At 51.9% G+C, this 12807-nt stretch overlaps 1 protein-coding gene across 1 annotated transcript; it reads left to right on the top strand.

The window, feature by feature from the left end:
* The first annotated feature begins 99 nt into the window (after positions 1-99).
* On the top strand, positions 100-6967 carry SNX12 (sorting nexin 12). Its single transcript, XM_044452779.1, has 4 exons — positions 100-306; positions 2985-3080; positions 3294-3418; positions 5342-6967. The coding sequence occupies exons 1-4, from the start codon at positions 142-144 to the stop codon at positions 5442-5444; spliced, it is 489 nt and encodes a 162-aa protein (XP_044308714.1). The 5' UTR covers positions 100-141; the 3' UTR covers positions 5445-6967.
* The last annotated feature ends 5840 nt before the right edge of the window (positions 6968-12807 follow it).

The following is a 12807-nucleotide window of genomic DNA, read 5'->3' as shown; positions in this document are numbered from 1 at the left end:
GGCGCCGAGGAGAAGGCGGCGGCGGCGGCGGCGGCCCCGGCAGCAGGAGGGCGGGCTGCGCGCAGGCGGCGCTGACCGAGACTCGCCTTCCCCGCCTTGCCCGCCGCGCCGCGCCGCGCCGCGCCCGGACGGCTGCGCGCCATGAGCGAGGCGGCGGTGGCGGACACGCGGCGCCTCAACTCGAAGCCGCAGGACCTGACCGACGCCTACGGGCCGCCCAGCAACTTCCTGGAGATCGACATCTTCAACCCGCAGACCGTGGGCGTCGGGCGCGCCCGCTACACGAGCTACGAGCTCCGCATGCGAGTGCGTGGCGTGGCGTGGCGTGGCTGGCGGGCGGGCTGGCGGGCGGGCGGGCGGGCGGCTCCGGGGCCTTCTCCGGCCGGGCCCCAGAAGCGCCGGGCTGCCGCCTCGGCCGCTTGCCGGCGCGGCGACGGGGGCTGCAGCCCAGCCCCTCTGGAGGGCGGGCCTGTGCCCAGCGGGCATCGAACGGGGGGAACTGGCTACGGGCTGGGCCTGCCTTGTTCCCGCAAGGAACCCCGGGCGGCTCTTTTAGCCTCCAGCAACAGCCCTGTGAGGTAGGCCGGCCCGCGAGGCAGCGCCGGCCCAAGGCCACCCCGTGGATTTCAGGGCCGAGGGGGAGCGAGAACAGGTAGAGATGGGAAGGCCGGGTTGTGAACCGCCCTGAGATCTTTGGCTGCTGGGCAGTATAGGCATTTAGTTAGTACTGCTGTTAGCTGGGGATGATGCGTGCTGTGGGCCAACACACCTGGAGTGCAGCAGGCTGGGGAAAGACGAGCCCGTTACCTTGCATGCCCAGTTGCTGCACATCAGTGGTGGGGATTTCTACCCTTGAAAAAAGGCTAGCCTTTTTTTCTGATAGCAGCTGAGGTTTAGGGTACGTTCACTGAGATCCAGCGCGAGTTGGAGCTGTGCATCAGAGGAGGACGTGGACTCAGATTTTCTCTTTCGATGAAGAGCGCTGAGTAGGTTTGGGGCTAGTCAAACCCGCCCTTTCTCAGTTTGAGCTGCTTTGCAGGATTAATGTGCAAATATAGTCAAAGAGTGGGGAAAGGGACTTGTGTGTGCTCCCTGGAGTTCCTTGGGAGAAACCTGGGGCCAAAATGTAGGAAATAATACAGAACGGGGGTACTGTCGGCTGGCATGAAACAGATAAACTTGCATTTAATCTGATTCATTCTGTTAAAGCCATCTGTGGGAAGGTACGGTACAACCTTAAGCAGATGCTCTCAGAGCCCACTAAGTCTCCTCTTGGGGTGTGCCCCCAGGTTTGTGACAGTAGGCTGCAAAGGATGTGGGTGAAACCTTTTCCCCATCCCTGCCAGCCTTTTCTCCTTACAGAATGCTCTAGGAGAAGCATAGGATGCTGCCTGTAGGAGCTTGCAACCTAAACTTTGAGGAGGGAGGGAAGAAGCAATGCAGAAACAAGATGGGCAAAGCAGAGTAAGTCCCATATACAAACAGATGGTTACCTGTGTGCTTCAGCTTAGAGCCAATGGTTTTGTGGAATACTCAAGTTTTCAGATAATGTTCCTTTCAGACTGTTCAGAATGGTGCAAGAGTTACAAGGAATGTAGAAACATTCCTGAATTTCCTCTCTCTCTGGGTGAGGCTAAGTATAAAGTGGATGGAGGGCAGGATGGAGTTAAGGTCCTCCTGGGCTTGCATCTGATCCCTTGCTCATATAAATTTAGCCAAGAAGTAGCCTGAGACAGCGGGCTGTGAAATAGACAGTAACTCCTTGGCACCGGTGACTTGCTACTGATCCTCATGCAGCTAACAGAATAGCTTCATAAAACCTCAGTTGGGGTGCTTGCCTTTATACTAAAAAAGGCCCTGTTGATTCTTCAGAAGATGTACTTCCAGTTCTACCTAGCCTGTTGTCATTCTCTTCCATAGAGATGCATAGTTGGGGACCAAAGAGGTATGGGTCAGTTCTTTGCTTCTGGACATATTCTATTATCGTTCACCACCTTGGTGGCATTTGTACAGGCCAGCAGTGTGCCCATTTACAGTTCCTTACTGAAGAATGTATAACAGTAACTCTGCCAGCAGAAGGACAGTGAAAACAGAGCTGGCTTTGCAGGGAGTTCAGGGGCCTGAAAGCAGCCCCCAAGAAGGCTCTTTGGGAAAGATCCCTCTCACGGTTCTTGAAACCTGGGCAGGCTAATATGGGAGAATGAGGTTATTATGCCTTCACTGAGGTATTTGGTTGCCAGAATCGAATTTCTATGGGAGACCTGGCAATTCTCTTTCTTAACCCTGGACACAGACTACTGACTGCTCCTGTTCTTTATAGAAGGCATGGCTGGAAAGATAAGTGAATTCAAAGCTGAACATTGGTCTGAAAGGAACCACCCCAAAAGCGAGGGAAAGGCTGCAGTGAAGGTCTCCCGCTTTCTCCCGCCCATTTCGTAAGGGTGTGTGCAAGCGCTCCCTAAAGCGTGTCACTCATGGGTGGAACTGCACTGTTCTTCTGCTCCATACATCGTATTCTTCTGCACGATGCACACACTAACAACAGTGAGGATCCTGGCTAGCTAACAATGTGGCCCAGAGTCTTTTACTCAAGCGGCAGTTTACCCAAGCCATGGTGAAAGTTCCCCTTTCCAGTGCACCTGCTAATGTTCTTTTTTGACAGTGCAGAGTACAGAATAAAAAGCTAGTCCTGAGACCTTTCGGATTAGAAATGATGCATCCTTTCGATAAATGGGAGGGCATGTCCTACAATCACCTGCTGCACTGCAGAACAGCATGTGGCATCCAGGGCCGAGTACAGGATATAGGAATCCGTTTCCAGCAGTCTTGGTTCTTGAACTTCTGCATAGCGAGAGGCATGCAAAGATGAGTTCTCGGCACAAATGTGAACAGTGAACGTGCCACCGCGTTCTAATACTGCCTGTTGTCACCTGGAAAGAGTAGCTTCTAAAGCAGCTGCGAATGACTCCCTCTTCTGCTTTCAGACAAACCTGCCCATCTTCAAACTGAAAGAGTCCTGCGTTAGGCGGCGATATAGTGACTTTGAATGGCTGAAAAATGAGCTGGAGCGTGACAGTAAGGTGAGTGAAGGACTGAGCGCTGCCTCGGTGCACAGACGCACAGAGAAGCTCCGCTCTTCAGCGCTAATAAACTAGCTGGGTCTCATCTGCATTTCTGTGGCAGAAATCTCTGGAGCACTCCCCTGTTGCGCTAGTTTGGGTCCCTGGGGGATTCAGGGGCAGCAGCAAGGTGGCAGCTTTGCTCCTTTCTTACGTGGTGTTCTTTGCCTTTAGATTGTAGTGCCTCCGCTGCCTGGCAAAGCACTGAAACGCCAGCTCCCTTTCCGAGGAGATGAGGGCATCTTTGAGGAGTCCTTCATAGAAGAAAGAAGACAGGGCTTAGAACAGTTCATAAACAAGTAAGGCTGACATGGCTGCTCGGGGGGCGCAGAGAAAGGAGATGGGTTGCAGCACGGTGCAGTGTGAACCTCCGGCCCTCTCGGGGCTAAGGAGGGCCTTGCTTGGATGGCCGCCCCACAGGAGGGCAGCCCTTGGCATGGCTTCCAGAGCTGTCTGCAGTGCTCTGGAATCCGTTGGGTGGAAGGGAAGGGGGGGAAGGAGGAAAGAGAAGGGGGCGGCTGAAAGAAAAAACGTGGAAAGGCGGGGTGCAGATCAAATACAGTTGGGTGGCCTGCCCACTCCTGGTTTCAGCCCCACCCACCACTTATAAAAGCCCCAACAGGTTACCAGTGAAGAAGGGTTGCTCTCAACAGGAAGACGGTGCTCTGGTCTGCTTTACGTGGTTCTTTTGATTCCAAATGGTTGGAGAGGGGATGGGTTGCGTCGGTGGCAAAAGCACACCTTTGCCTGCCTTCCTTCCTTCAAGGAGGACCCCCTCTGCCATCACTGCCAGCAACCCCATATTCTGTTTAAGCTGCCTTCCTATTCATGCCCTCTTTCTGTGGAGTCCTAAAGACAGGACTTGTGCAGGAGGAGGTTGCTTTGGCATCATCGGACAGTGGTCACTGCCCGTGGGCAAGTTGAGTTCAAAGATTAGCGAAAAATGTGGCGGTGCAAATCTCCCCTCCCCGTGAGGAGGGCACATTAAACCAAACACCCTCTGGCGGGAACAGGAAACGTGCAGCCCTCCAGCTGCTGTTGCTGGCCCACGCTGCCCGGCAGGCCCAGCCAGTCTTCAGTTCTGCGGGAAGCTGCGGTCCAGCGGTATCTAGAGGGTCACAGTCTGCCCAGCTGGGTCCCGAAATCTTTAAAACCAGCGCCTTGATGGTAGCAACAGTGCCAAAAGGCTCTGTGGCTGGTCGGAGTAGGTCCTTGTTGCTGCTGGCAGGGAGGGAGGGAGGGAGGATGTATGTATGTATGTATGTATGTATGTATTTATTTATTTATTTAAAACATTTCTATGCCGCCCCCATCGCAACAAAGCCTCGGGACGGTTCACAGCATAATTAAAACATATAAATAACAATTAATACAATTAGAAATTAAAAAGCCCAGTAGCATCTCGGCTTAAAAATTTTAAATCCTATAAATACCATAATAAATTAGCAATTAAAATAAGTTTGAAATAAAAAGGTCTTGGCCTGGCGCCGAAAAACAAATAGTGACGGCGCTAGGCGGACCTCTCTGGGGAGCGCACTCCACAGGCAGGGTGCCACCGCAGAGTAGGGACCATGCCTGCTTCCTTAACAAGACGACGGATTCAGCAACCAGCCTTGGAACAAGATTGGTAAATGTCCATATTTGCTGTATGCCACAAGTCATGACATCACATTTTTGAGTTCTGTTTCTTGCCAATGAGGAGACCCCTAAAGACGAAACAAGTATAGAACGTGTATGTCTGTAGGATACTGTATGCAGTCTGCAGAACTGTAGCACTTCCAGTTGTCATGGGAGCCACAGTGCATACAAGGGAGCCCTGGCAGTTGTCCCTTCCCTCACTTCTGACTGAACAGTCTTCTGCAGGCATTCGGAGCCTCCAGACACACACCACACGTTCAGACCCCCACCTCCGTCTTCCAGGCCTTGTCCCTGGGCAAGATGCAAGGCCTTCCCCCATTCTCCAGGTCACGGGGCAGAGCCATCCAAGCCCTCCAAAGTCTAAGGGGAGGGCCTGTCCATCCCACAAGCTCTTCCTCAGACACCGGACAACTGGAGAGGCAGTGTGGTTGGCAGACGGATAAGCAGCAGCTGCCACAGCCAGCCAAAGCATTTCCCCCGCTGTGTGTGTCTCTGGAATGGCCCATCGAAGCTCTTGCACAGAACCAGCCGCTGGTTCCCGTTTGCTACCCTGGCCTCACGCTCGCTCTTTTTGTGTGTGGCAGAATCGCTGGACACCCGCTGGCACAGAATGAACGCTGCTTGCACATGTTCCTGCAAGAGGAGACCATCGATAGGAATTACGTCCCAGGGAAGGTCCGCCAGTAGGGGAGTCCGGTATCCTCCATTTTCTCTCTCCTTGCAAAAATGACATTTATTTTTACACTGTCTCTTCTGAACCAGCTTTCTCTCTCTGAACTTCCCCACGTGCCCAGTGTCACCCACCACGCTGTCCCATCCCTTTTCCTTGTCAGGCAGCAGTGTTGAGTTCTGTTGGTCTTTGGTCTCTGCAAAAAGAAAAAGAAAACAAGTGAGAACCTGTAATAGCTGCACCTGTTGGTGGATGCCTAAAGCTTGATAGGAACTAGTGTACGATTGTCGTTTGTATCAGAGCTGCCTCTTTCACACCTCAGTGCAAGGATGCGGGGCACCTGTACAGGTACACCTAGGGAGAATGTGGTCCTCACACTCTCGAGCAGTTGTGGAGGCATGCTTCTGTGTCCTTTGCCTGGGAATGATCAAAGCCATGACTGGAATGCGGCAAGTCTCTCCCTTCTTCGCTGAAAGGCCACTCTAGACCAAAAATGGCTTGCAAGCGCCCTTTATTTAGTAGTAAGGTTCTTCTGAGGGAGTTCATACAAGAGGCCGTCATGCACGAACCCAGACACCCACTGGAATGTTTTGGGATTTTAGCTGCTAATCCTATCTTGAGACTCTAGCCTTGGAAAAGGTGGAGGCAGATCAGACGTCCTGCCTGAGGCATGAAGCGCCTTTGAGAGCTGTTAGGAAGCAGGAAAGCTCTCCAAGCTCTTGTGCTTTCTTAAGCAGAGTCTTGTGGAGGCCTGGGCCAGGGGCACCTCTTGGCTGTAGAAGCTACAAAGGCGTGCTTCCAATGAAAAGGATCCTATCCTACCTTTTGTCTTCACATCAGCATCCATCTGGGCTTACAGTGAAAAGCTCTCTACCGTTCATTTAATATTTAATCTGGTGGGAGGTCTTTTCCATGGCCATGGGTGCTTCTCGGCCATCTAACAAGCCTCTTTCACGCATTTAAACAAGACCCCTCCTTAATCCCCCAAACTGCCCTGCAGTGCATATTGGGGTGGGGGCATTAGCATCAACCCAGGTGGTAAAGTGGGTTGACTTAAAAAGTGACTTACAGTTGCCTCTTTGTGCATCTTCCACTACTTGGGGTGGGTGGTAGAGTGTAATGGAGGTGAGAAAGGGCAGGTAGGCAGAACCCTGTATATGGCAGGGTGGGCCTGCAGGATGGTAATAGACAGACTGCACCCCTCCATGGGACCACTTGATGGCAACAAGCTCACTCTTCTTGGCTTCCAAAGCAATGGCTACAGAGAAGCGGCCTCTGTGGAGACGATTCTCATCTGCCACGGGAAAAGTGCTAACATGCCTGTTTGTAGCAGCCTCAGTTGCCGCCTGGCAAATCTGCATTAGCAGTGGGTTTTCAAACTCCTTCCTTCATTGGTGCACAAGTCTGAAGATCAAAAGGCTCTTGCTGCTGTACATATATATATTCTGATGTGGGGCTTAATACTTCAGCAAGCTATGTCTTCGGTTGACTGTCTAATGTAATGTCCGAGACTTGTTCATATTAAACCACTGTGAAGCCAGTGTGTCCTTGTGCTGTCAGTCACAGGTTGTCTTAAGTGTGTCTAGGTGAAATCTTGAAAAGAAGTTGCTGTGACTCTCTGCCATACCTACAGTTTGGGTGGTGTTTGAGGCTGGATTAGAACACCCAGTCCCAGGGAAGCTGGCAGTTGAAACACGGTTCTCAGCCGGACTCAGAGAAGCTGCACCCTCATATCCTCATAGTCTGGCTGGCAGCAGAGCGTGACCCTTGTTTTCAACCTTCCCTTGCTCTGGGTCTTTGCCTTACTTCTGCAAGCCATTTGGGATTTACCCCTGTATTTAAGGACATGTGCTTAACAAAACTGTTGCATGCTCAACTTGTGAGCTTACTGTGAATGTGAGGACTCTTTCTGGAACAAAAAGTCCTAAGGCACTGGCCTGGGAGCATTGTGATAAGATGCCATCTTTGTGTAGGGCTGAGCCCTCTTCCTTAACATACAACTGTCCTTTCAGCCTGGATTTTTAATCATATCATTTGCTACACCTGCTGGTCATATGCAAGCAGGTTATATGCCAGCAATGCCCTTCAATAATTGCATTATATTTCTAACCTACCCTATATGCCGTGGTTCTTAGGGTACAGTGCAGTCAGTAAAGCAATTCAGGATTAAGCGTGAGTCCGCTAGCTCATCACAAGCAAAAAATAAGCTTTTATAACTGAAGCATAACATCTGAATCAGCTGCAGTCAATAGATCCTGCCCCGAAGCCTGAGTGAACCTCTGCCCAGCCTCAATTTCATGCTCACAACAGGTCGGTTGGGTGAGAAGCTGCGCGGGCTCCGAACCATCCAAATTTCTTCATGGCTGAATAGAGACTTGCACTTCGCGCTCTCCAGTTCACGGCTGACTCTAGGACTGTGGCTCTCAACTGGCCATGCTGGAGGGGCTTGATGGGAGTTGGAGTGCAATCGCTAAAAGGCCACCCAGCTCCTTGGCCACTTTTTCTGTTCCCTGCAGGCCTGGATTTTGAAGAAGTGGCTACCTTTAAACAGTAAAAGGAGAGCCAGCTTGGTGTGGTGGTTAAAAGCCAGGGCTTGAAACCCTGGTGATCTCGGTTGTGGAGCCAGCTAGGTGGCTCCAGGCCAGTCACAGACTCGCAGCCCAGCCTACTAAACAGGGTTGTTGTGGGGATAAGCCTGAGAGCAGGAGAACGATGCAAGCCATTTTGAGTTCTTTAAAATGAAAAAAGGGTATAAATCTAATAAAGCAAGCCCGCAAGCAGATAACCAGCATAGCTGAGCTGGAGCCGTCCCCGCAGTTGCGCGCCTTGGGGCTTTCATGGAGCTCCAAATGAGCGACTAGGCAGAGTGGGATGCACCACCCTCTGAGGTGGTACGGTCCGCTCGACGGCCTCAGAACTCGGCCTGGGTGTTTCCCCCCCCCCGCAAGTGGGTCCGCCCTCGCGCTAGCGCAGGAAATTCCAGCCGAGGCGCCGCCGGACTAGACCGGGAGGAGCAAGTTCTCTTCCCATTGGTGAGTTCCTCCACGTGACTCGTCCTTCGTGAAGGTTCCCTGGAGCTGATTGGGTAGGGTAAAGCGCGGGGGCGGGGAGACGCGGCCGCGCGCGACTACCTGGCTCCGACAGGGGGCGCCCGAACCGCTCTCGCAAGATGCGGCCTGTGCCGGGCCTGGCGCCGCTGGAGATCCCGGCCCTTCCTCGGCGGGGCCCTCCCGGCGGCCGCGGTAGCAGGAGCGGGCGCGCCTGGGCCTCTGCCGGCCGCCAGCGCACGCCCGCAGCGAGGCCCCGGGCTCTTTCTCCCCTCCACCAGCCCGCGCGGCATCTTGGCGTGGGAGCTGCCCGGCGTCCTCGGTCACCTCACACCGCGGCCCTCGACGCCCCTGGCCGGGGTTGAGGGGGGCCGCAGGAGCGCGGAAGGGCCCATCCAACGTCTTCTGTACTTTTATATATTATATTTCATATAGATATCTGTATCACACACGCAAGCACGTGAGAGCGCGCGCGCGCGTGCATGACACGGAGTCACCCTTGAGCTCCAGGTACTGCTGTGGGGAGGAGGAGCGCTCCCTTCAGCTTTGGCTAATCCACTAACTACGCCCTTGTCCTTGCGTGGATGAGCAGAGCCTGGCAGATTCTCCGGTTGGTTCAGAACAGAGCAGCAGCCAGGTTGCTAGCAGGGACCAGCAGATACGCACATACAGCGCGGCTCTGTACCATCTGCACTGGCTCCGGTTGAAATCCGGGCCCACTATAAGGTGCTCGTGATGACTTAAAAAGCCCTAAGTGGCTTAGGACATGGGTCCTCAAACTACAGCCCGCAGGACAGATCCAGCCCACCATGGCCTTCCATCTGGCCCCCACCGCCGTTCCCCGCCCACTCCGCGCGCTTGCTGCTCAGGCAGGGAGGTGATGGCTCGCTCGCTCAGAGATGGTCTCCGAGCAAGCAAGCTGCCGCCGCCTGCCTCCAGTACACGCTTGCCGGTGCTGGCGGGGAGGTGGTGGCTCGCTCGCTCGCTCGCTCAGAGATGGTTTTGGACTCGCTGGGAGATCTCTGAGCGAGTGAGCCATCTCTGTGCGTGTCTAATGCTGCCTCATGCGTGCCCAACGGCACCCCCACTCACCGGCCCATGACGGTCACTGCAGCCTTTCAACTGGCCCCCTATTCAAAAAGTTTGAAGACCCCTGATTAGATATTTGAAGGCGCTCCTCCTTCCATATAAACCCGCCTGACTCCTAAGATGTGGATCAGAGGCCCTTCTTTGGGAGCTTTCTTTAAGGGAGCTCAGAAGAGCTGCAACCCGGAGAAGACCTTCTCAGGGGTGGTGCCTTGGCTTTGGAAATTGTTCCCCAGAGGGATTATTATTATTATTATTATTATTATAACATTTCTATGCTGCCCCTTGCCGAAACCTCGGGGCGGCTTACAACATGATAAAATACATTGAAATACAATAGTACATAATAAATTACCATTAAATACAAAAATACAAAAAATACATTGATTTACAAATATAAAATTAAAATTATCAGTTAGTGCCAACACTTTTCAGCGCCAGGCCAAAGCTTTTTTATTTTCCCATTATTTTAAATGTTAATTTGTGTTTTTATATTGAATTTTATTTGTTAGTGATGCTGTACCGTATTTAGATTTATTTCACTGTGCTGCCACCCTGAGACATTGTGATGGGTGGGATACAAGGACTTTAAAAAAATATATATAACACTGCTTCCCCCCCTCCCCCCAGCATCGCTCCATTTTAAACGAGCTTGCCAAGACAGGGGCATGTCCAGATGGGTTTCTGCTTCAGCCCTCCAGGGAAGGGTGAGCCAGGTGCCAGATGGACCTGGGGATGCAGTGGGTATGGAAGAACAGCAGCGCTGGCCGTTACAGTGTGGAAGTGCTCTGTGCATCATGAAGCAAGGCCTGAGCCTGCAGGAAGCTGCCCTCTCGGGGAAAACTTGCCCTTTCCTGGCTTGCTCTGCTCACCTCTGCTAAGAAAGGGCCAGCTCAAATCAACCAGTAACCTGTTTTTCTGGTGTGGGAATGCCTTGTTACCAGCAGAGGGAGGCAACAACCAACCCTTTGCACAAGCAGGATCATGAAGTATCCTGGCGGTGCATGAGAAGGAAGGAGAAAGCATGAGGGGGTGGAGGAGAGGTGCCTAGCCCAGCTCAGGAGGTGCGTGAAGCCAGGCCATGGTCCAGAACATTGGGGAGCAAAGCTGGACCATGGCTTACATAGGACATATCTAGGTGGCTGGCATTAACCCTGGTCAGGCTGTTTGCGAGGCCAGGGATTGATAAATCCCTCACCAGACCTCCCAGCCAACCCTCAGGTAGCCCAGCCTCCCAGGTAAGCATGGGAATCACCAAAATGTACCAATCAGCAGGAATGTACCATGTACCATGGCAGGAATTTTGAACCAATGGATGCCTGTCATCATCACCTGGTCAGCAAAGGTATAAAAGGGGACTCTACCATGTGCTCCAGGTCAGTTGCCCTTTTGCTTGCGATCAAATGTATGCTCAAGAATAAAACATAGTTTTGTTCCTCTCATTCTTGAGTGTGCCAAGTCCTGACCCTTGGTGTCCTTCACTTGTCTTGCATTCAGGTCGGACTGAGAAGTCTGCAAGGAGGGTTTTGCTGGTGGCTGGACAAATCCCTAGGGCTGCTCCAGGCCGTGAGTTTGCTGCATCTTGCTTAGTGGTAAGGCCATTGGAAAGAACAGAGGGAGAGTTTAAAGAGTGGCCAGTTTAAAACACTGACTTACCATTTCATATTTGGACAGGCAGTCATTGGAAGAAATGTTCTAGGTTTTGCTTATTAGCAGCCTACTTGCTGGAAGAGCTGTGGGATGTGCCTATTCTAAAGAAACTAACTAGTTGCTATAACCAATAAATCACAAGATGGTGGCTAAGCAGAGCATAGCCCTGAAGCTCTGCTCATTTGTGCCACAGAATCTTTTTTTCTTACAGAAGTGATTGTGAAACGAAGGATTTTCATTGGTGTTGTATAATGTAAGCAAAGCAGAGGATGTGGGCTAAATTGAATCCGAGCAAAGTTAGTATGAAAGGAAAGAGGGCTCCGATTAGGGATTAATCCCTCACTAATTCACACATTCATTAACCTGTCTCTGCCTTCTCTCAAGGCTGAGGTAAATACCTTGACACAAGGGTGAATTGTGGGTTTGGTGCTACTGCTATTATGTGGATCTACAGCTGGTTGAATGGTGGTACCCAGCAGATGCTTATTAATAGTTCTGCAGCAGTTTGGAGGGAGGCCTTGAAAGGGCCTTGAGGACTCTGTCTTAGGCTGTGTGGTGGTCATTATTTTTATGAATTACTTGAATTAATGAAGAGGGTATGGAGCGGATGCTTTTCAGATATGCAAGCAATAGGACGCTGGCTACAATGGTTAAGGTCATAGAAGTAAGCAGCAGTATTAAAATAATCTTGACACTGGGCCAAAACAAGGTAAATTCAGCAACATGCTGAGGTTAAAAAAATCAGGGACACAAGTATAGGATGGGGTTAATCTAGTTTGGCAGCAGTCCATGTGGGTGATCCAGCACCGTGATGCAGCTGCCAAAGCAGTGCATGCAGTCTTAAGCTGCGTTAACGGAAGCATATTGCTCAGATCCCAGGAAGTAGTCATTCTTCTCAGCATTGCGGTGCTTGCACTCCTTTTGGAGTACGGTTCAGGGAGGTTACTGACAAATGAGGAGTGCTTGAAAAGAGCCAGGTCTGCTTAGTCTGGAGAAGAGAAGACCAAGCGGAGACATGAGAACAGTCTTCCAATTGCGGGGAAGCAGATTCTGGCTAAACATGAGGGGAAACATCCTGACAACATCCAGGACCAGAGATCAGCAGTGAGTGTTAACACACTTTTTGACTGCATTAGATACAGAAGGGAGGGGGGCGTCTGCCATCTGCAGGGAAGGCTGGAGTGATGAGACCTGACTGGAAATCCTCCTGCTGCTTTCAGTCTCAGTGACAGGTGTGGAAACCAGGTGTGGAAACCCAGGGTAGGAGCACAATGTCTCAGCCCTTCTGGTGGAGCAGATCTGGGAAAGCTCAAACCTAACCAGTTGCTGGATCTGCCTGTGTCCCTCGGATGCTGGAGGGGCCACTTCTCCTCACAAACACTCTTAACCATGACACCACACTGGGCCTGTGTTGGCCTTGAATAAACTGAGAACAGATTCTCTTCCATATATTTATTCCTTCCTTCAGCAACTCTGGTTTGTATGGTTTGAGGGGTGGATTGTAGGATCTAGTCAGCCATGGGTGAAAAGGCCCCTGCTGCCCCAGCTTTTGGTGCAGGTGGTCAGGACTGTGCACTGCCACTGTCTGACAAACCAC

Source organism: Varanus komodoensis, unplaced genomic scaffold, assembly GCF_004798865.1.
Source record: "Varanus komodoensis strain SLA01 unplaced genomic scaffold, ASM479886v1 scaffold74, whole genome shotgun sequence".
NCBI classification, from domain to species: Eukaryota; Metazoa; Chordata; class Lepidosauria; order Squamata; family Varanidae; genus Varanus; species Varanus komodoensis.
The sequence above is the reverse complement of the archived record's forward strand: the minus strand, read 5'-3'. Positions and strand labels throughout refer to the sequence as shown.

Excerpts from the sequence above, each read along its gene's own strand:
- SNX12 (XM_044452779.1), top strand. The coding sequence starts at position 142 with ATGAGCGAGGCGGCGGTGGCGGACACGCGGCGCCTCAACTCGAAGCCG. Across the intron at positions 307-2,984 it reads GCTACGAGCTCCGCATGCGA|ACAAACCTGCCCATCTTCAA; the intron begins GTGCGTGGCGTG and ends TTCTGCTTTCAG. Across the intron at positions 3,419-5,341 it reads TTAGAACAGTTCATAAACAA|AATCGCTGGACACCCGCTGG; the intron begins GTAAGGCTGACA and ends TGTGTGTGGCAG.